The following is a 22846-nucleotide window of genomic DNA, read 5'->3' on the forward strand; positions in this document are numbered from 1 at the left end:
GCCCTCCACCAGCAAAAAAAAGCAACAAAGATATCCCGACTCTTCCAGCCTGACTATATCAGAGACTTGCAGACAGTGAAAAGAAATAAAACAAACAAGACGAAAAAAATCACAGAACAGAACACTGGGGAATCACACACGTGTTCACACACACACAGCCAAAGAGAGAACCGCATACAACTGACGCCTAGAGAAGCCACCGGGATTAACGTGCTTTCTTCATATCTGTCTGCTCTTAAAAAAATTCTCACGCATAGCGTGTTTGAAAGTTAACAGTAACATGTCATACTACCACAGGGTTGTGATATGCAAATTTAAAATATTTTAAACAGAAACCTTTACAAAATAATCCTATTACATAAGCAATATTTGCATAGAATTATACAGGTAAATTTTACAAAATTTAAGCAGCAGCAACATATGCTGAAATTTAAGACTAGGTTAAGCTTAGTTGTGGCACAGAGACCAATGTACAATCAGGGAGGGTGTCGCCGTGGCCGCCCCGCTCTGGAGCAGGAGTGGAGAAAGCCCAGACCATGCTACCTTACATAGGTCCTTCGTATGTTACATATGTGTACACCTCTTAAATATCTATAGGGACATTTCACAACATAATACAGTCGGCTACAGTGACAACCACCGCCAGGACACAGCGCGTCTTTTCCATAATGCCCAAGCGCTTCCCTTCAAGCAGTTCTGGAAAGAGGTCGGGGTGGGGGGTTTCCAATCTTTGGCCTCTTTGCTTCAGATTTTAATCACCCTTTCAAAGAAAACAAAAAAGGAAGTCAAACCGAGTAACAGGTGTGTGAATCCGTATCTGCAAAGCACAAGAACAGGCAAAGGCCATCTACGGTGCTGGGAATCAGGATGGCAGAGGTGCGGGGGGGCCCGCAGGCCACCAGGGGCTGCCTACACCCCGTGCTCACTCTGTGACCATTCAGGGAGTGGTGCACGACCACACGGCCCTGTCCTGGCACTTCGGAACGACTGGCAGTGGCTGCAGGGACAGCTGTTAGCGCCTGTCAGGTTGCACTAACGCCCAGGAGGCTACAGTGGGGGACGGAGACCTGATTTGGAGAGGGACTGGCTCCCCAAGGACGACAGCGTGTGGACACATGAGCCTTGCCTTGGGGACAGAAGGCGCTGGGTCCAGTTTGGGATGTGCCAACGCCCAGGGCCCTGTCTCTGCGTCCCTCTGGGTCCTGCCGCACCTCAGTCGCAGCTGCCTCTCCGGGGCCTCTCCTCACATTCCACGTCCTGCAGCTCGATGACTTCCACCTTTGAATCCCTCCTCTCGCACTGGACGTGAAAAGGCACGTGGGGGTCCTCGAACAGCCCGTGGTCAGTCTCAGGGTAGCCTTCGTAGCCAGGGCAGAGCCCCCCTCGGGGTGGCCGCCCAGGCCCGGGGGCGGCCGGGGGGTGCACGGCGACAGTCACGGACGCAGAAGCCGTCACAGTGGTGATGGGCTGGCAGTAGCTGGGCATGGCGCTGCTCAAGGCAGTGGACACCGGGTTCCGAGGGTGGTGAGAGCGGGCCCCACGGGGTCCCGAGCGGTCCCTGCTGCTAGGGCCGGAATGCCCGTCAGTAGACATTTCAAAAGCGTCTCTGCGCGGTCTGTAGGGGGGCGGCCGCAAGCCTTCTCCGGGGGGGTCCCTGCGGGGCAGCTGGCCTTGCCGTCTGGGGGGCAGGGCCCCTGAGTCCAGGTGGAGCTGCTGTCGAGGGTTCGAGGGTGCATGATGCCTTCCCTCGGGATGGATTACCTGCAGAGGTCAAGGGCGGGTTCTCACAGGCTGGCAGGTGCTGCCCCAGGCTGGCCACGGCCCCCGCGGCCCCCACCTCTCCCCTCTGGGCTTTAACCAAGTCTCATTCAAGACCAGGGAGCCTGTGGGGCTTCCACCCACCAAAGGAAAACCCGCTCTGTTAGCAACCTCCAGGACAGTGCTTTACTTGGATCCTATTCCCAGGCTTCTCCAACACAGCTGGCCGCTGCCCACAGATGCAGGGCTGTGGCCAGCAGCATCCAAGCGGCCTCCCTCCTGCCATCTGCCAGCCCACCCTGCTGCCACCCTGCTCGGTCTGGTCAGTGCTGAGCTCCTCTTTTCTGAGAACTGCTAAGTGCCTGGCCCTGGCTGGCCCAAATGCAGGGCGCTGCAGGTCTGTCTGTACCTGCGCTTTTGAAATTTATGTAGGTGGCTTTTGACGTTGAGGTGAACTAAAATTCAAAATCCAGTCCCTCCATCTCACTAGCCACATTTCAAGTGCTCAATGGCCGCGGCAGCCAGGGGCTGCCCTACTGGAGAGCAGAGAGCGCATCTCCCTTACACAGAAAGTTCTATCGGCAGCGCGGCTCTGTCCAACTGTTAGGAATCTCGTCTCTGGGTCTCCACACAAAGCACTGAGCAACACAGTGGCCACATCAATCAAAAGGACCGTGACCAACTTCAAAGTCGTTCAGCTTGTACCTATTTTTAGGCTCCTGCTGAACAAAACCAGATTCACACTGCAGCTCAGCGGGCACCGTCACGGGGCAAGAGCAGGACAATTTGGGTTGTGTGGCTGGCCTTGCTCTCCGTCACAGAAGGGCTGCTCTGGCCTGGGACTGGAATCCCCATTTCCTGGAGGGACAGCAGGGGGCCCTCCCTGGAGCAACATGAGCCTCAGAACCTTCCTGGGGTCCGCGGTGCTGAGACCGTCCTGGGAGCACAGGACGGAGGACAGGGCTGGGAAGGGGCTCCTGGCCCCTCGGGACCTTCCCGCGCTGCCGAGGGCTGGGGACTCAGGGCTGGGTCTCAGCTTCCCAAAGGCAGGGGTAGGTGGAGTGGGGTGGGAGTGTGGAAGAAGGGATGCCTTACCTCTGGCCCTCAGGCTCAAGCTGTACCTACCCTGAACAAGGTAGACATTAACGTTTTGTGTGGTGACGTTACTGGCCCCTGCCCTGTTTTGATAACATTCTTCCAGGTGAAGAAGAGTCAGACACTGGCCATTTCACGTGGCTTGACCTAGCATGTACTTTCTCCTTGCATCCTGTCTGTGTGACGTCTGCTCAGAGCAGCAGGCCTCCCCTGGATCACTTGGGCCACCCACACGTGGGAAAGGCCCTTCCCCCGCCCCCTAAGGCGACTCACAGTGGACCGGGCGAAGACAGGGCTTTCTGTGGCCTCCACGACCACTTGGTGGGCAGGGCCCCCTGTGCTCTGCTGGGCCTCATAGTGCCGAAGCTCCTCACTGATGCCTGACACTGTCGTCTGAGAGCTGTACTCCGAGTCAGAGGAATCAGATCCATTGCTCGTGCGACCGGGGGGCACGGCAAACCGCACAACGCTGGCGGGCAGCTCAGGGGCAGGGGTGGGCAGTCGGCTCAGGCCGTCGGCTGGAGTTACCTGTGTCAGGGGATTCCATATTAAAGCGTTACCACTGTGGCCACACTCAAAGTTCACAGCACAGTATTACTCACAGGCCTCCGTCCTCTGCCCCGGGGCCCCGCATACTACACCGTGTGCGTGTCTCCCCCACCCTGCCACCTGGAGGACCCTTGGTTCCCACAGCGAGAGCAAGAGGACTGCCTTTCACTTCCTACACTGGAAATGCAAGATGTACACTTTTGCTCTTGTTCAAGCCCGGGTGCTGATCTTGAGTGGAAAGTCCTCATTTACACAGATCTCTAAGACGTAACTGCCACTCAACTGGTTTAAAAAAAATGAAACCAAACCAGTCCTACGTCCCCAAAGCTATTAAAGAGAAAAAAAGCCATTGTTACTGAGATGTTTGCTGAAAAAGTAAACAATCAGCAAATGGGAATATACCTAAATATCTAAATTTAGAGTGGCACCAGGAAAAACAGTATTCAGGTGGCCTGTGGATGCTATGCCCAGAGGAATTACTGACCTCAGGGTATGGCCCAAAGAAAGACAGGAGGACTGGAAGCAAAACCAGGCCATTGAGAACACCCAGGATCGTTAGAATCGCCAGGACAGCAAAGAAATACCTTGAGGATAAAAAGGAAACAGGAACATTCAGTGTGACAAAAGTAAATTATGCTACCCTTCATGTGCCCAAATACTGCAGCATGTCAACACCAAAGACGAACAAAACCCACCCCACTGAAAGGCTGTTACAAAAGCACAGTTCAGATTCAGTGCAAGATTAGTTTGTTGTTTTGGTTTTTGGAGTTTTTTTTTTTTTTTTTTTACCTTATGACTTTGAGGACAACATTCCACAACCCAAAGTGTTAGTTCATGAAGGGAAGAAAAAAAATTAGTTTGTTAATTTGCTGAAATCTCATGGCATGTAATGTTATTTATGAATGTGTTACACAAACACAAAAATATGGAATGCGAACTGAATGGCCAAGCAGACTGAAAGCACAAATACAATGCCGAGGGGCCCGCTTGTGAAAACCCAGCAGAAGCAAACAAATGAAGTGAAGGGTGTAGAATTTAAACACTTTAGCTCAGGAGGAAAAGCAGCCCACTCCTGCAGGCCTAATCCACTGTGGAATGCTTCTGCGTCTTATGGCAGAATCTCTAATGAAGTCTCCAGCGTATCAGGTAAGGCTTTCCCTGGGCTTTCATTAATCACAACTTTCTGCCTAGAATTCTGTGAGTTCCAGTTTTACCAAACAGCTCCAATCGCAACCTTTTTAGAACACAGGAACCAGCTTTCTGCAAAGAAAATGCTGCCCATTCTGTGGGCGCAGGGCATTGTGCTGGGCGAGGGTGCTCCACAATGGCGGGGCTGCTCTGCCGGCCAATCTTTTGTTGAACAATTTAGCATCTCTGAATACTCTTGTTTTGCGTCAGCCAATTCAAACATAAAGGCCGCAGCACCACGGCAGAAGAGGAGAGTGCACAAGTGGTTCTGCTTTCCCACCACTGAGGGCTCAGGTCTGGGATCCTTCACGAATACCAAGGTAAACCTGTCAGCCGCGGACGGCCTCTGGCGGATACTCCACACAGCTGGAGGGCGCGCACACCCCGCAAGGATGCATTTCTGGAACTAATGATTTCTAGGGCAACTTTGATGGGAGTGGGCTGGGGTAGGGGAGAAGCTCGGGACACTCTGGGAAGAGGAAGGGCAAGACAGCTAGCTGTTAATGGTCCTCTGGACCATGAAACCGAACAGGCACCCAGCTCTGCCATGTCTATCTATGTTTCGACATTAGATGAAAGGAGAGAGAATCCCTATAAAAATACAAATACCTTGCTGCTATTGTAAACACTAGAAGCTTCTGAGCTGCATTAGTAAAAACCAAGCAGCCAGTGTCTTGCTCTAATGTAAACTGCTGGAACTTCTGGCTGAGGCATATATCAGCAGCAGGCATTAAGACATTTGCATCCCATCCATCTCACTGTAGCATAAACAAACCAATTAGATTTCTGACGGCTTAGTGTATACAATGTCCGCTCATTTATTCGACCCCAGTGAGGGCTTTATCAGGTTAATCCATCCAGTTCTGGAAAACGGGAAGCCCTTTTAAGTGCTTGAAACAGGAACCCTGAACTCTCTGGGAGGGAACAAGCGGCCAGGGGTTCTGCGCTCCAGGTCCCCAGCTGGGTGCTCTAATTCAGCCCGTTTCCTCACAGTGGTGCACTCAGCACCCCCACAAGGCTGAGGGAGGCCCTCACCTCGCTCATGAGATCCCATCACACCCTGCGTTCCCCCAGGTTTTGAATTGCCTGTGAACTTGTCTCTGCCTCCATAGACTGTAGCTACACAGAGGGGTTTGGGGTTCAGGTTACTTGCTGTTGTGCAAGATGGCAGTTATGAGGTGCTCGTTACACTTGTGTTGAATGAGAAAATAATTACACAAAAGAAACTCTATTTAGCATTGGCTTTTATACCATAAAGAGACAATACTAATGCCTGCATAAGTGTATACTAAAGAAATAAAGGAAAAGTAGAAGTCAAACCAAGAGCTTGAAACAAAACACAGACCAAAACCTTTATCTATTCAGTATGGGCAAACAAGAATTTACTGATTGGAGTATTAACTTATCTGTAGTCTGTGTTGAGAAGGCTGGAGGCACAGCCATCACCTGGGAGCTGGCTGGAAATGCAGACTCTGCCCTCCCCCCAGCCCTGCAATCCGATCTGCATTTAAAGAGCCTCTGATGAAGTCACAAGCACATCAGTGCTGGACTGCACTGTCACAGCTATCCCACCTCTTCACTCCCCCTACCCCAAACCTCAGGGAGCAAGTGCTGGCTCCTTCCAGGAAGGCTGAACTTCCATGGTGCTGAGCTGCCCAATGGACTATGCCACAGACCCACCAGGGGACTGGTCTTTCTTCCGTAATAAACAAACTCTGGCTAATACTTCTAGTTAAAACCTTCTTTTTTACTTGAAAATGAGAGACCTCTCTCATACACACGCACATGTGCACACGAAAAGCCTGTTTAGATTATCTCTCCAGATGGAAGCATCCCAAACAAACCGATCATTTCTCACATTCGGCTCTGCCCTGTCATGGTTCCAACTCTGGACTATCTTTTACTTATGGACGATCCTGGTCTCGCCTCTCTACGAAGCAGCAGTGTTACAAAGCCACCAAGGCTGTTCAGAGAAGAAATGGTTTCTTTCTCTGCAGTTTGCAGATTCTTTCCAAAAAGAAAGCTTGCGCTCCTTTTCTCTTCACAAAGTCTCATTCTTAATTAAGTCAACCAGAAACGGTTTGCCTTAAGATCCAAAGAGAAGTATCCGAACTAGGCTGGGATTGAACATTTGACGCCAAAGTCAAATTTTAAGTGCCTCCTAAATCTTTGTGGAGACTTGAATACGAAATCTGGGCACATTACCCTAACTTTTTAAAAGAATGTCTAGGTGACAATTTCAGGTATTGGTAAGTTTTCCTTCCTACAGTTTTGAAGGAGGTGAAGCCCAGGTCAAGTTCAGTCAATTCATGGGAACCACGGGTCACCTCTTTCTGTAGACATTTCTAACCTGGGACACAATGACTGCTATATTCATGATCGATAGGGACCGATATCTGGGACACTGGGTGATCCTTCGGCCTCCAGCTGTGCAGTTGCCTTTGCCCCAAACCCTCCGTCTTTTGTCTTTAAGATGCTCCCTAAGATGGCTCCAGAAGAGAGCTTGTCTCCATAGCTCTCAGAATATCTCTGAGTTAATACCTTCAAAAGAAAGTAGAGTCACAATGAGGAGATGCTGCAATCTACCAGACACAGAGGGAAACATGCAACCAAGATCACATGAGCGGTTTTACTGCTCCTACTTACCTGACAATGAAATCAAACTCAGACCCTGCAAGCATCAGTACTCCCAGCAGAGTGGACACAGCACCGTCCAGAACGGGCGCGAACATGTGCTCCAGGGCGAGCACAGCCCTGCGGTTCTTGTCACCCATGGCTGTGAGAAAGGCCTGCACGAGGAGAGTTGGCGTCGTCACATCCCCAGGCTTTGGCTCAGATGCTATCAGCTGCTTTAATCTGCCTCCGATCTGACTGTTTAGCTGTTGGAATGCTTAATCCGGGAAGCTCAAGTAGCTAAATCTAGGCTTAAACTAAAGTGACCTGTTTATGATATTGGGTCATACTTGGTGTTGATGTAAATCTTGAACAAAACAAAACCAAAAACATACAAAAATGAGCAGATTCTTCCCTTTTCAGTGCTACTCACCCTTAAGTTTCTCCCCTTCAACCATTCACATGGGAGACCTCTAGTTGTGAAAGCCACAGCATTCTAATGTCTTGGATCTTGCTTTTGAAAGGACTCAGCTCAGTGTCGCAGGCAAATTTGGGTGCTGAATACATGTTTCCTCACGACTATGCTGAGCTCGGAACTTCTGTCCCTGTTTCAAACTCATATGTCTGTAGTACATCTAAGCACCGCAAAAGTATCACAAGAAAAATGCAAGACTGTAAATTCAAATCAAGCCCGTTCTAACCATATGTCAACATATCCCTGACTCCTGTGCAGTCCTAAAGCTCTTCCAGGTCAAGAATACTGTTAATAGGAACTGGGAACTTTGCAGACTAAGTTCTGGTTTATCAGACTGTGGTTGGAGAGGGTGACCCAGGACCATCTGAATGTGGGTTAGTCACTGTTATCCCCTGCCTGGTCCAACAGTGTGGCCCAGTAGGGAGGCTTGAGCCTAGTACCAGTTGTCTCTCCACTTGCAAGTTCAGGCTGCTCTGGGCTATGCCGAGAGGAGGGCGGGGAGTCTCTGCAGGGTGCAAACCTATCCCTTGTCTGTCCTGTGAAAGGACAGCCACGGTCATTCTCCTTAACAGATGAAGACATGAAATCATACAAAGGTGTGCTATGAGTTTTCATAATTTTCTCTAAAATGCGTTCTACTCTTTCAGACTTAGAAAGACATTAGGGTCAATAGAGTTGCCTTTTGCTCTTGGAGGAAAGCAACGATAGTTTGGAATCGCATTGCTTTGTGCCGTAATCGGACCAGGAGCCCATAAAGGTAAGTTGTCTGTCCCATCACACAACTCACATGCTCCTGGAATACAGCAAATGGCAGGAACCCATCAATTTCTTAAAGACTTTCATGAGAAAAGAGTCTTCTCTGCTGACCTATTCCAGCACTTTCCAAACTTTGTAAAAGCAATAACTACTTACTTAAATAGAAGTTCACACACAGGATAAGAATACTGTATGTGGACAGGGCTGCTGAAGGGACTTGAGCCAGACGCATTACAGTGTAAGGACTGTAGTTACCATTTCCACTGAAAAGAAGTCCTTGTTTGCACTGCTTGCTACCAAAAAAAGTGGCTTTCAACCTCAGAATAAAATGACTCATGGATTCTTAACTCATAGGCAAATTTTTCTCTTTTTTTTAAGGAAATGTATTAGAATTATGTATGTTCTAAACTCTAGCCTGGTGGAATCTTTTTAGAAAAAATATTCTCTCCCTCCTCCTGGCTCAGTGGAAGGAAATAATTTGAGTAGGCTCACAATTTAGAAAACACTGTTTTATATTATGTCAGCTTTTTATAATATACTGAGAAAAAATGGGATAACTTCACCAAAATGTTCCTTCTGAAACACAAAAGTTTACAATTGCTAAGCAGCATAAGAGCCCTGTAAGACCACAGAAGGCACGAGGCAGAGCATGTGTGTAGACACCTACACCATGTAGACATGCATACACCGTGTACACATGCACATGCTATGTGTTGAGCCTAAAGAAAATCACTGCTAGAGACTGCAAAAGCAATGCTAAAAGTCAATTGGTCCAAGTGAAACGCTAGGTTTCCTAGCTAGGGCATTCCAAACATCAGTATTTGTTCAATCAATAAATACTTATCGATTGCCTACTAACCTGCGGATGGAACAGAATTTATGCGCTACTATAAGGCTTTTGAATAATTCTCTGATAAAGGTACACAGTGGACTTGTCTCTTGGATTAAGGACTCCTGAAGTTTAATTGCCTCCAACAAAACATTCACAGGATGAGGCACAGAAAGAAGGGGTTGGAGTTCCTATTGAAACCAACATGAGTTCTCTTACTTTCTGCTGTCGTGGATTTGGAGGCTGAGATCAAAGGAGCAGGGTGGGTGGAGGTGAAAGCCAGATCTTCCAGCTGAGAGCCTGAGCTTGTGCCCACTGGCCCTGGGCATTTCCTCAGCCGCCAGCTCACCTCATTCCCACCCAGCCTGTGAATACGCTCTTGTTTATCCATATTTTATTATTGTCGTTTTAAAAACGGTGTGTCTGTGCCCTCCCCGATACACATACGTAATCTGCCTCGAGAGCAAAGCTGACAACTTCAGGACCCGTGGTAATACTACTGATAGTCGACACCCTGTGAGCAGAATCCTTCCCGGCCCACTCTAACACACTGATGACGCTGCCCATGGCCGACAGGGCCAAGAGCAAAAGGAATCCAGAAAAACTACAGCCCCGCCTAGGGAACTCCTGTGCTCTGAAGCTCGGTCATCATATTTCATGGGGAAAATTAAAAGGTTCCCATTTGGAGACTAAAAACACTACAGAAAATATGTTGTCTTTTCATAAAGCTTTTGCTTAAAATGTCCCACATACCAAAGCGACATGCACGGTGAATTCCACTCCTATGCCGACCGAAGCGATCAAGATGACGACAGGCACAGCACTCAGCTTGATTCCAATGAGGCCCATCATGCCGAAGAGCTCGACCGTCATCAGAGCCAGGACCATCACCTTCAAGAAGGCACACAGCGATCAGTGACTGCATGCACCGCATGCCGGGTGCTGCACACAGGGAGGGTTTTACAGTACTAATGTGGCCTCATTGCAGATCAAGGGCAGAGAAACCCCTATGACCCAAATACAGTGGGAACACTGACTTGCTTTAACTTTGGACAAGTGCCTTGACTTCCTGATTCAACTTCCTGCTGGGAAGGGATACTATGGGATGGCCAATTTTTCACCCTGTAGAATGAGTACACTCAGACAAAGTTTAGTTTTCTAACTAACACAAATAGCTTTTCCAATATACCTGCTCTAGAAAGCAAAAAATTTTCAAAACTACTCCACCATAGCAACCTGCAGAGAATTACACAATCATGCATCCATTACTTAGCTACAAATTTCATACAGTTTAAAAGGTCTTTCCTCCTGTTGCGATTTTAACCATCAGACAGCACCTTTCAATTCACAATTGAATTGAAACGTTGCAGTTTTTCGTTGCCTAATCCTCCATCCTAAAGAAAGCTGATAGGACTGGGTGAATAAAAGTTCTTGGACATAAAAGCAGCTCCACTTTTGTTGGAGATGATTTGGGAGCAAGTCAAGGGGGGCTGCCATCAGCTGACTCGGGTCAGGTTTTAGGGCCCCTGCACTTTGAAGAGAAGTGGAGCAACTGGGGTAGACGAAGCAAACAGACAAATCCAACGAGAAGCCTCTGCTTGCCTTGTAAAAATTTGTGGGGAAATGGAAAGAAAATCTGTGAGATACTCTGGAGTTTCTTGAGCCAAACAAATAAAACAATGAACTGTATGAAGATGGAAGAGAAGCAGCGAGTCATCTTTCTTCCCGGGGGGGAAGGGCAGTGACCGGGGTGTGGCCAGGAAAGAGTAAGGGGAGATGGACAGCGCCCGTCACCTGGTGCCGTGGAAACGCCCAGACCAAACATTTACCTTCTAACATGCCTGCTGCACAGGCTTCTGGTGCAGAAACAAAGCCTGGTCTCTGGTTTTAGAATTTTGGCGTCTTAAAGACTACACCACAGTTCATGGAATTTAAACACTGCCATGATTTTATTAGACGCCACATGAAACTCACTTCAAGTCTGAGAATATTGTGGAGAAATGGTGCCAGAGAACAGGTTAGTAACATGAGTTGATCATTTCCCCCTAGGGGTTAAAACACATAAAGCCACCTCTAAAACTGTTTCTTCCACATACCACTGTCCTAACTTCTCTAACTTTCTTTCCCTCCATGTTAAATACAGAAAACCTTCTATGTATTGTCAGGTCTGGGATGAAGTCACAACATGGCACTTTTGAATTAAAACACATTATTTATGCTTTGAGTGTTTTTATTTAATAAATGCTCAGAGCTGTTATGGAAAGTGTGCTTAAAAAGTCTCCTATCTTTACCCCAAATTTTAAAGCTGCGGGAGAGGGGACACAGATTAAGGCCATTAGAGGCTCTACCTTAACCATGAACCTCACCGCCTCGAGGAGAGTAAATATGTGACGGATGATGCAATCCCTCCCCTCCTCCAGAGGCCCAGACATAAACAAAACTTCCCGGCTGCAGAAAGAGCTATGCTGAAAGGAATGTGACTTCCACAAAGACCCTCACTAAACTCACAATGATCCCGGCCGTCCAGGGGTTCAGGAGGAAGACGGCGCACACAAGGAAGGTGCAGGCCAACACCACGCTGACGGACAGCAGCAGCCAGTGGCGCAGCCCGATGTACTGCTCCCAGAAGAGGAAGGGGTAGCCGTTGGGGTAGCTGGCCAGCCCCAGGCCCGTGTAGTTGTTGCAGATGGCTCTGACCTTCTCGATTGCTTCCACAAAGTCTGCAGTGTCTCGCAGGCCATTGAGGTAGAACGGGAACTGGGCATACTCGATGGGCTCGGCTGCAGGGACTGCACAGAGAAGGCAACGGGTTAGGAGGGGGCTGCGGGGAGGGCTCCTTGCAGGGAGGGACTGCAGGGGGGATGACAGACAGGGAAAGCAACTTGTGAGAACGCTCACTGACCGCACTTCGTTGGACACAAAGGTGAAATAACAGTGACCATAGTCTCTGTGTCTTTACAATTGTCATATTTGACTTAAAAACTTTTAAACAATAATCAACCTTTGACTCTTTTGGAGGAGGGATGTCAGGGGGAGGAGCCTGCGATCTGTGTATTTTTAAACTTTTGATTTTAATCTTCTAGAAGCAGCCACTCTTTGTGAGGGGTCTAAACAATTTAAGTCTTACGTTTTGGGAACATCTTTTTGTTCCACTGACAGATGTTAAAACACTAAGTTCAAACTGTTTTACTCATTTATGAGTGCAAAATAATTCCAGTCATGCTTTACTGAGAAAAACGCTTGACTTTCTTATCCTTTTAGTGATCTAACAAACTTAAACCTTCCATGCTTCTTTTCTAATGCAATGCTAAGTCTTCAGCAACAGGGGAAGAAATCCTTACACAACAAGCATTTAGTTTCTGCCGTTGTGTGTTCCAGACCCTTTGGGGTCATTCAGTTGACTTGCTAAACATGATTTGCCCTATTATAATCTCAACTATAAATTTTCATTAAGACAAGCCTTGGCTGCGTGCCACAGCTCTGGGGTCTACACACAGGGAAGTATGACTTGCTCGCTCTCAGCCATGGTTGCAGAGGGACCTGTCTTCTTTCTCACGTCCTGCCTTGGCCCAGTATCCAAAGTATAAGCTACTAATGTCACTAACATAAATGCAAATTAAATCCACACAGAACCACCTTTCAAACTCTGGGCTGGGAGGTTAAAGGAAGAGGACACTGCTGTATACAGACTTTTCTGCTCCGGTTTAAACAGCTTTGACAGAGCACAGGTGCTTGGTGGCTTATAGGAATGACCCAACGTGCCAAAAATCCCTTCAACTCCAGAGTTGACAAAGTTAAGATAAACATATAATTCCCAGCGATAAAACTTTGCAATAGTAAAATAACACTCAACCTGGAGGCGTCCCGACTTTCACACGGAACAGCTGGCATTCAAGAAAAACGCCTGATGAACGTCTCAGAGTTTAAACTACAAACAGAGATGAGAGACGGAGTTCTCCGCGTGCGAGAGCGCGGGCTTGTGTTCTGTCGCACATCCTCACGTGTCTTCCAGAGTTTCACACGCAAAGGAATACACAGTTGTGTTTACACTTGTGAACCCGGGGTGGCGTCGATGACAAGGTGCCTCTCTAAGCCCCAGACCCTTTGACGGACAGGGTGCTACTTACTTCTCAGCCGCGTCTCCGGCATGTAGTCGGCTTTGTCGTGGACCCACTCGGGGCGGTGGGGCCGGATGTTGGCCTGGGAGGCAGCATAGGCGACGGGGTCATTGCTGACCCAGGCCGTCAGGTAGATGTAGAACGCGCTGGGATTGATGATGCCCTCTGCATCCACCAGACGCTGCTCAGTCAGCTACAGGATGGCAAGAAAGGAGGCCTTTGAGATGGGGCTGGGCACACGCACTCCTGTCTCGAGACCACAGAAGCAGGACTCTGCCCTGGCATTTCCAGCACAGAACAGCATTGCTCACTGTTGGAGAGTGTCAGAAATCCCATCAGAACACCTTTGGTTTCTTTCAGAATGCACTTACTGGAGGATGTAATCATTGGTGTGTTTATAACAAACACACAGTTCTGCAGATGGCCCAGGAATTGGCCGAACCAATTACATCTGAATGCTAAAAGACTGTGCAGCCAAGGGAGAGAACCAACAATCCGGAGAAACATATTTATGGGAAGGGAAGGGGGGAAACCTGGCAAGAATCCCCATACACGTCTGTGTGCAGTTAACCTCTGTTGTTAACACTGAAGGAAACGCCACCCAGTAAATGCAGGAGAGCTATAAAAATAAAACAACATCTGTACAAATTTTGCTAACACTAGCCTCCTATGACCTGTGTATTCCAAAACTGCCCACTGCCGGGAAGTGGAAGAGGCTGATGCACGAGCACGGCCTTCCGGGTAAGCTTTCTTCTGAGAGGTGGCCACACCTAGTTCGCCAGATCTGCAGGTCTGGTGGGCTTTGTTTAGGTGAGAAACACTGTGAGATTAAGTGTGTCTAAGTATATCTTATATACATAGAAAAAAATTCTTTCCTGTTTATTTTAGATTCAGGCCTTGTTCCAACGCTTTTGGTATTTTCTAACAAAATGAAAAACACCAGTGACAGCAGTTAATAGAGAAGAGTGAAGGAAAAGAGCGTGGAGGAGAGCGCGAGGGCTGGGTTTCAGGGTCTGGATTCAATTAACCCACAGGACGCGTAACAACTGCGTGTCTTCAAACCATCCCTGGGATCACAGAGCACAGCTCAGGCCTCCGGCATGCAGCCTGCTCTCCTCCCCTCCCGGGCAGAGGAAATGGTATCCGGGGGCCTGGCCCAATCACATCCGATCCACGGTCCCCGGTCCCCAAATCCCACCCAGCGCCCTGGGCATCTCCCTCGTCTCTCAGGCAGGCTCCTCTGCCCACGCCCCTGTCAAACCTGACAGTCTGCGGCTTGCTGCTGGAAAGCCCCACGCTTCACACTCCATGATAACTCTGAACAATGCACTTAGTACATCTGTCACCTTTAATGCCAGCAGAAAAGGGGAGACAATAAGCAGAGCTGCTGAGAAGATCATTAGCAGGACGGTTTGCTGCCTGAAGGCAGAGCACGCAAACCACACTGAGCAGAGGGCAGAGAAGCCGCGTGGGGCCCGCTGAAATCTGGAGAATCAGAGTCCAGCCGGCTCCTGACCATGGCTGGGGAATCCTAAGGGATATGCTGGGATCCAAGCGTCAGGAAGAAGATGCAAATTCAGATGGAAAAGATGATTGCCAAATAGAAACGGCTCTTATTACGTGGGGACGGAGGAGGGTGCTGAGAGCACTGGATCCCAAGGACACGCTTTTCCATCCGCTTCACTCGCAGAGTGGCATTGTGTGTACTCACTGTCTACCCCTTAGGCCAGGGCGACCCAGAGGAATCCAATGTACCAAGTCTCCCCATCCTTCCAGTAACCCCTCCAACCTCCTAACCCATCCACCCACCCCAGATTCTGCTCATTCCATGGCTGCTACCCCACAAATCCACCGCTCCAAGTGTGAATACAATCAAGACCAACATGGTAACAAGTTCTAGAATTTGAAAGAATAACATGACACAGCATTTCTAACACCTGAGAGAGCCATCACTGTCTCCACTGTACTCTGACAATTGCTCTGGAGGAGGGGACGTTCCTGTCCCCATTGCTGATGAAGAAAGGGAGACTTGCTAGTTTGCCTGGGGTCACCCAATTAGTGGTGGGATAAGGTGAATCAGAGCCACCTGGATATTCTCCCTAGCAGCTCCCATGGCCTCAGGTCTCCAGAGAGCACAGGGTGGGGTCCTACGCTGTCAACCAGCCTTCAGTGTGCAGCTGCCCCGAAGCTCTGCCCCGCCATGTCCTCGAACCCCCAGTGTAAGCAGTGAGAGTACCTGACTGATGTCGATGGGCTTATCGCGGCTGCCGGTCTGTACCAGGAGCTTGTAGGCAAGGACCCCATCATCTGATCCGTTCTTGTAATTGTTTGGCATGATTCTCCCAGTTTCCCAGTCACTGTCAAATGCATCCTGAAGCCCTAGAGAAGGCAAACGTGTCACTCATTACGGCTCTTGACCAGAATGACCCTGGTCCCCACGCGGAGGGCTCAGGACAGGGAGCAGGACAGGTGACTGACTGCTGGATGTCAGCCAGAATGCTCTCCATATTCCACCCCCCCTGCTCCTAGTAGATGTTTCATGAATGAACAGCAGGTTGGTCATGATCACTGCGCAAAAGGGGGAAGAGAAAATATTGATTTCTAGGAAACAGATACGTACACTTAACCTTAAAAAAAAAATCACTCTCCTTCCTTCCTTTCTTTCCCCATGACCATTCCAAAAGAAAGCAAGAGAGCGAGAGAAAGCCACACAGCAGTTCGTGACCATCCCATGCCACAGGAGTAGAGTGCTAAGGCATGGGCTCGTCCGTACAGCCAGAGACTCTGCTTAGGAGGGGACACCACGCTCAGACTCCCCCCTGGCACAGCCACCCCGCTGCCTCCGGAGCTCAGGGCGAGTGAACCCGATTCTGCCGATTCGTTCCATCTGCTCGACTCGTGGAGCTGATACAAACTGTGGGACCCGCTGCCAGGTTGTGTAAAGATCACAGCCAGCGCTCTCCGCTGTCAGCGGCGTGCTCCTCTCTGCCACCTTCCCCGGGAGAGGGGCGGGCAGCACAGGGAGGGCAGGCCCGGCGTGTGTGCAGGGAGGCACCTCACAGGGCACATTTGGATCGGATTGAGAACAGGAAGCCACAGGCCGGTACAAGGAGGCTCTGTGAGAACAGATGACAAACCACAAGCCCGGGGCGGGGAAGGAAAGACCTCTCTGGGCCTGGGGGATGGGCGCCCACCGGCCCACCACACACAGCTGCGCCTGGCCCCTGTAATCAAAACCATCATTACAGACCTGACGGCCTGGCTACAGCTGCAGAGATAAGCGTGCTGGGAGAGAAAACAGGGCCCCGGTGACCCGGCCTGCACCCCCGCCGCCCCCCACCCTGCCCGCCACCTCCCAAGTAGAGCTCCCCAGCCCCGCAGCTCAGGAGAGCACAGCTTTTGAACAAGCTGTATGTGTGTGGGTTCGACACGGCTAGGAAGAAGGGAGAAAGAAGGGTTTATTTCATTTCAGGACATGCCCTGGATGACTTCAAAGACAAAAACACCCGGTTAAGTTAGTTCTCAGAATGGCTAAGCTCCTGGGGGTTGAAGTGGGGAATGGAGCACAGGCCCCCTTTTCTCTTTTTAAAACTAAGCCCTCCTCCTGACACTGCTGTGGGCTTTGTTTTTATAGGAACAATTTGAGGATGAGGATGGTGGGCTCTGTGGCGAAAGGAGGCCCCATGACGGGCGGGCGTGCAGGAGAGACCACCGGGGAGGCCACACTCCCAGCTCCCAGGCAGACTGTTTTTCATAGTGAGGCATGCTCGCAAGCTGCACCGAACAGATGTTATTTTATTACCTACAACCTTTTTTTCTGTTTTTGAAAAAAATAAACAGGAGAGGAAAAACGACCACTCCCCTCTGCTCCCCAAAAGGGAGGCCTGGTCTGTTTTCCTCAGCACAGCAGAATTTTCATCACTTCCTGACTGTGTGGCACCTTACCCCTCCCCCTCTTGACCTGTTAATGCTGCAGCTCACACTTAGTGAGCACAGGGCTACTCGAGGCAGCACACACCCATCACCCTGTTTAACCACCACCACCACCACCTCAGAGATAGCCCGTCAGTATCCCATTCCCACTTTATAGGAGGGAAACTGAGGCTGCCCAGCAGGTAAGTGAACCCAGACAGCCAGATTCCAGAGTGGGCTGGAACCACTCACTGCTCTAAACCACCCTGAACACCCCGTGATGCCCAAGACGTATTCGCTGCAGGCATGGATAAGATTAGCAGAGTTAACTCCAGTACCAACAACATCTGGTGGCAAATAGGGGTCCCAAAAATCTGAGTGCAGTTTTAAGATATTTATACACAAAGGCTCCTGGGACACCCTAGAGTGAAACAAAATTAGAAAGATCAGATTTGGGGAGGTCAGTCCTGCTGGCAAATCAGTTCAACTCACCCATACTGCTGGACCCTCACACGCCCTTCACTCTCCTGGGAGCTCAAAGACAAATAAACAGTCATCGACGCAATGGAGGTCAAGTCCCTTCATCATTAGTACAGTATTTACTAACCAATTGCCGAAAAGCTCAGTGATGGGCTGGCCTAAATGCACGGACAATCCGTAACCCTGGACACAAAGCAAGGGACAAACACTTGCTCCCACTGCCCTTGGCCAACAATTTATATCCCAACACATGCACTGTAGAAAAGAATTGTGACATTTTGCTTATTTTACAGCAAAACCTTAAAATTTAAGCTAGAGTTTCTCTCAGTATAAATATTTTATACTAGAAATTATTTTCTAGTGTAAAGTTCTGGGCTAAAGGAATTTTCCCAATTGCCAAATTTTCTTCAGATATGAAACCCTAAAAGGAAAACGTTAATTAAATTTTATTTGCGAAATTCAGTGTGAAATTTAAAAACACTGTTTATATATGATGCACAGCATGGTTTTTATCTCTAATTTCACCTCATTTGCATGTCTGCTTCAAGATGACATGTGGGATAATTTCCATATTAACCATTATTATTTTTATGAGTAAAACAAAACCAAAACCAAACTATTGGAATGTTGATAAGACCAGTGGGACGACATGGTTTTGAAGGCAATTCCATTAAAAACCAATGAGGCTCCCATCACTTAAAAACCACACAAAAATGTTGGAAAGGAAAGATGATTCAAGGAAAATTGCTTCCTTAGAGGAAATGTTCAAAGACCAAATCAACTGCTCAATCAGCCCGAGAAGCATCTAAGCAGCAGAGGCCCCTGTATCTGGTCACTCGGTGTAGGTAGAGCTCCAGGGCCACCTCAGACACCGACTTGTCACATGAACGTATCTAACTACGTCTTGGTGGGTGCCATTCACTCAGCGATCAGAACATGATTCAAATGCACCTTTTAAAAAAGATTCTCAAGTCCAACTGCTTTAAGCCTTTAAAGAGATCAAAGTATAGAGATAATCTACAAGACTCTAGAAAAAGGTTAACCCTCTGCACTGCCTAGAGATAATACCCCTTTGCTCACTTCCCAATCCCTGCCTAACATGCCATATTGAGTGTCCAAAGGAATGGCTGAAAACACTGAAATACACCCTACAAGAACCCTCCTCTGCTCAGCTGCTGGCAGTGTACCGCACACGTCTTTGTCATTTGTGGCAAGTTATCTGCATGTCTTTGGTAAATGGGGGAAAAAATGAAAAGTGGGGAATCTCTCAACAGTCTGATTCTCTTTTATGTCATTAGCCGAAAACTACTTTTTTCAAAACTAAATGTACAAAAATAAGACTTGGAACAAATTCAAATTAATCTCACAGTTAAAAAATAATCATGACATGTAGTTCCCTTTACCTTCCTCTGAAATAAAAGTCAAATATGATGCACATGTATGAATAAAATTCCAGTAACCTAAGTCAAGACTAGAAACTGTATTGAGCCATTTTCAATCAGGCTGTTTAATTTCAAGTTGTTTACCATTTCATGCAAACTCACAGGGAAATTGGCTGCTTAATCTTTACATAGAAGTGTATTGACTTAAGACCAAAAAAGGCATTTAAATCTGTGTTTAAACAAGCCTAATTAAGTGGGAAATTAAGAGAATCATTTGGATAACCCAAGCCAAAAAATGTTGGGAGCCATAATTATTTGGGTATTCCAGTAAAAGCATTTTTGCTTGAATTGTGTGGATAATTATCCTGATTCTCTACTTCACTTTGCATGTGTCAACACAGAATAAACGAGCAGATGTTCTTGGAATCATGGAACACATTTACATGCAGTTAGCAGTCAGGAGCAAATTTAGACAATTTTTTTTTTTTCTCCAGTTGACTAATACTTCCTAGAAATGTTTCTAGGAGCAAGGTAAGAAGCTAAGTAGGGTTTTAAAGCAGAATTTGATTATTTATGAATGTGAAATGTGATGAGCATTTATAAATTTACTTCATATACCAAACGAGAAGACGGTCAAATGAACCTGGATGTAAAGTATGGGTCTGGGTAGGGATGATGTGCTAGTTTGTCTTCATTGACTGTAACAAATGCACCACTCTGCTGGGGGTGTTTACAGTGGGGGAGGCTGTGCATGTAGGGGGGAGGGGGAGGGTATGAGAGATCTCTGTACCTTCCACTCAATTTTGCTGTGAACCTAAAACTGCTCTAACAATAAAGTCTACTAAAAATCAATACATGATTTTTTTAACACAATGATCAAAATATGGAATTTTGAATTATATCCACTGCCGACCCCAAACCTACTGGTGCAGTAAGCTATAGTTTGGCTGTGAGTCAGCCTAGAAATCCCATCGACACTTTGTGCCACTTGGTTACCAAAGTAGCCACCATCCAAAAGGAAAGAACAGCAGAGCAACCAGCTCCATATTTTGGAACAAACCTTCCCATTTTCTCATAGGCACTCATCAATTCTTAACTTCCTGAGTCCCCTGCTTGAATTATTTGCACCATTTTATAGGTAAAAGCCAGATTTGGGGAGCTGCCTCAGTGAAACATGTCAGGGACACATGATGATCTAACACTCCAGTAAACTGAGCACACAAAAGACCAAATGGCGACTGTCTATGCAGGACAACAGCCCTGGGCGGCATCTCACCTTGGAGCCAGTCTCTGAAGTAGTGCAGCCACATCTTGGGAAGCTGCTGGTTTTCTTCCAACATGACGTACTTCACGTTACCGAAACTCCTGTGCAGGTCGTAGAGTAAGTGCTGGACGTTAGGGTAGTCTGCTTTCTGGGTGACTATGTACATGTTGTAGAAAGAAAAGTACTTGAACTGTGCAGCGATAAAGTCATATTCTCTGGTTTCCCGAGGCACAATGTCTGTGAGGTCCAGCCCGTCTCGCACCCGGGTGGTCCCATAAAGGCTGACCCCCAGCAAGCCCAGGAAAAGGAAGATCACCACGACCTGCAATAGAGCAAGAGGTACAAGATCAGATCCGAAGGTACATCGTCAACTCTTCTTTGACAAAGATGAGCGGTTTAGTTATATCTTGCTTTTACCACCACACTGGTCCTGATTTAGCATTAGGGGTCATTCTCCCAGGGGAAAGGGATGAAATCATAGTGATAACATTGTTAAACAACCTCACAAAGAATAAAAATGTTTAAAATGTAAAGTTGATCTGAATTCACAGAAACACTTGCTAGAGACTCACTCCTGTAGAAGATGAGCTCATTAAAATGGCCCCAAGCTCTAAACGGACTAACTCTTTCAGAGGCCTGAAACATATCACACTTTAGTAAATTATTTTTTTAATGGAAAAAGAAAGAAGAAAAGTAGAAGAACCTGATGAATTCCAAAGGGGCCTGCTGTGTTATTATGGTCTTACGTCATGGTGGGTTACCTTGGCTTTTGGTTTCAAGAGGAAAGGAGCGTAGTGCTTCTCGGCAAAAGAAGAGAGGGTCCACTTGGTGCAGGGGGGCTCAAGGCAGTGGAGGCTGGAGTCGGAAAACTGGGAGAGCAGGTCCCTCGTGGAGCTGGTGCTCTCGGGGCTCTGGCAGCTGAGACTGTCCTGGGTCACGGTCACAGGCTGCACGGAGATCTCGGAGCACGGCTGGGCAGTGGTGTAGTACACGTGTGTGTGTGGGTCGTACTCCATGCGGAGCTGGACGGTGGACTGCATGGTGATCTGTGTCTCGTGGGCGAAGCTGTGGCTGCTGTAGGGGGGCGGGGGGCTGCAGCGGCTGTTGTCGTGCGTCTCCGTGTAGGCCTGAGGTTCAACCTGAATCACTCTGCTAACACAGGGGCTGGGAGGAGGGGAAACACCGCACTGTTATGCTGAGGCAGGGAGACAGAGCTTTCATGTCTGCTGACAACTGATACTACCATTTTACACAGCTCTGATTTAGGAGACAAACTTCTTACCACTGAACTCCACAAATGTCACCTGATTGATCTGGATATAGACCAGATAAGTCCAGGGAGGCCAAATGGATGGCAGAGCCTAAATTTGGCTTACAAAAGCAAGTTTCATGATGACGAGCCCTGTCAAAGCACAATTTCTTAAAAAAAACCAAAAACACCCGAAGGACAGTTTTTTCTAGATGAGTGGTTTATGGGTAGTTTTTGACCTTGTTCTAATTCAGAGAGATACAAAACATCCCCAATCAATCAACAATATTGGTTTACGAAAGAAAAAATGATCACGTGTATCAGTCCCTCAAGGGCTGTGAGAATGTTCAGCTGGGGAAGAGGGAAGCCCAGGCACTCAGACGTGCCCCGGGGAAGCACCCCCTGTCCAGCACCCCCACCCCCACCATGCCGGAACAAACCCTGTTAACTGCATTCCTTTCCACAAACCGAAAGGGCTCTCAGAACAGTACCACTCTGTCCCCAACTCATAAAGGCCACGGCAGCCCAAATATGTACCTTGTAAAACAGCAGAAAATATCCAATCTTCTGTCCTCACGTCGATATAAATCCATGCTGAGGATCGCAGGAAAAATGAGCAGAACCATGGCAAAGTTGAACACCACTACAATCGCCGCCTGGGAGCAGAGCAGAACGTTTAGAGGTCACCCAGTCAGAGGAATGCTTGAGAACAAAGATGCTTCGAAACTGCATTTTTCTTTCACTTTCTCGTGGCAGTGTGTAAAGCTGAGACAGAAGCTGGAGTTCCTCGTCACTTTGCTACCCTTTCTTCAATAAGAGGCTACTTGACTAGGACAGACCTCATCACTCCGCCCTGCCCCATTTCTAGTAAGTCCATGAACCCACTCGGTACAAACACAAGATCCAAACTACTAACGTCTTGCTGTTAACCTTACCAAGCCAAACCTACAAAGGCGGGAGAGAGAATATACTTGAGATGTTTTAATGTAAAACAAAAAGAAACGTTTTTCTTCTAGAACATTTCTGAGAGTTCATGCGGCCCTGATTTTACACTTAAAAATTTGTGAATAAAGTGGATTAAGTATATCAAAATGTCACCTTTAAAGCATGATATAAAATTTCACACATGTCCCCTGAGGTTTTTAATAGGCACATTCCAAATAGCCTCTGGAGTAGCC

At 48.0% G+C, this 22846-nt stretch overlaps 1 protein-coding gene across 2 annotated transcripts in view; it reads right to left on the reverse strand.

Annotated features, from left to right (window-relative positions):
- Positions 1-393: 393 nt before the first annotated feature.
- Positions 394-22846, reverse strand: part of PTCH1 (patched 1) — a 55194-nt gene continuing 32741 nt past the window's right edge. The window contains exons 12-23 of one of the 2 annotated variants that reach the window (XM_063109653.1): positions 22206-22324; positions 21181-21583; positions 20432-20741; positions 15618-15760; positions 13391-13574; positions 11772-12052; positions 10017-10154; positions 7237-7379; positions 3887-3986; positions 3127-3381; positions 1212-1761; positions 394-760 (exon numbers count right to left, since the gene is read on the reverse strand). In XM_063109653.1, the coding sequence (XP_062965723.1) occupies positions 1213-1761; positions 3127-3381; positions 3887-3986; positions 7237-7379; positions 10017-10154; positions 11772-12052; positions 13391-13574; positions 15618-15760; positions 20432-20741; positions 21181-21583; positions 22206-22324 (2625 nt within the window). In that variant the 3' untranslated portion in view covers positions 394-760; position 1212. Of the gene's footprint in view, positions 1762-3126; positions 3382-3886; positions 3987-7236; positions 7380-10016; positions 10155-11771; positions 12053-13390; positions 13575-15617; positions 15761-20431; positions 20742-21180; positions 21584-22205; positions 22325-22846 lie in introns of both variants that reach the window. The other variant, XM_063109654.1, reaches the window with a different exon arrangement.

This window comes from Cynocephalus volans, chromosome 10 (assembly GCF_027409185.1).
Source record: "Cynocephalus volans isolate mCynVol1 chromosome 10, mCynVol1.pri, whole genome shotgun sequence".
Taxonomy (NCBI): Eukaryota; Metazoa; Chordata; class Mammalia; order Dermoptera; family Cynocephalidae; genus Cynocephalus; species Cynocephalus volans.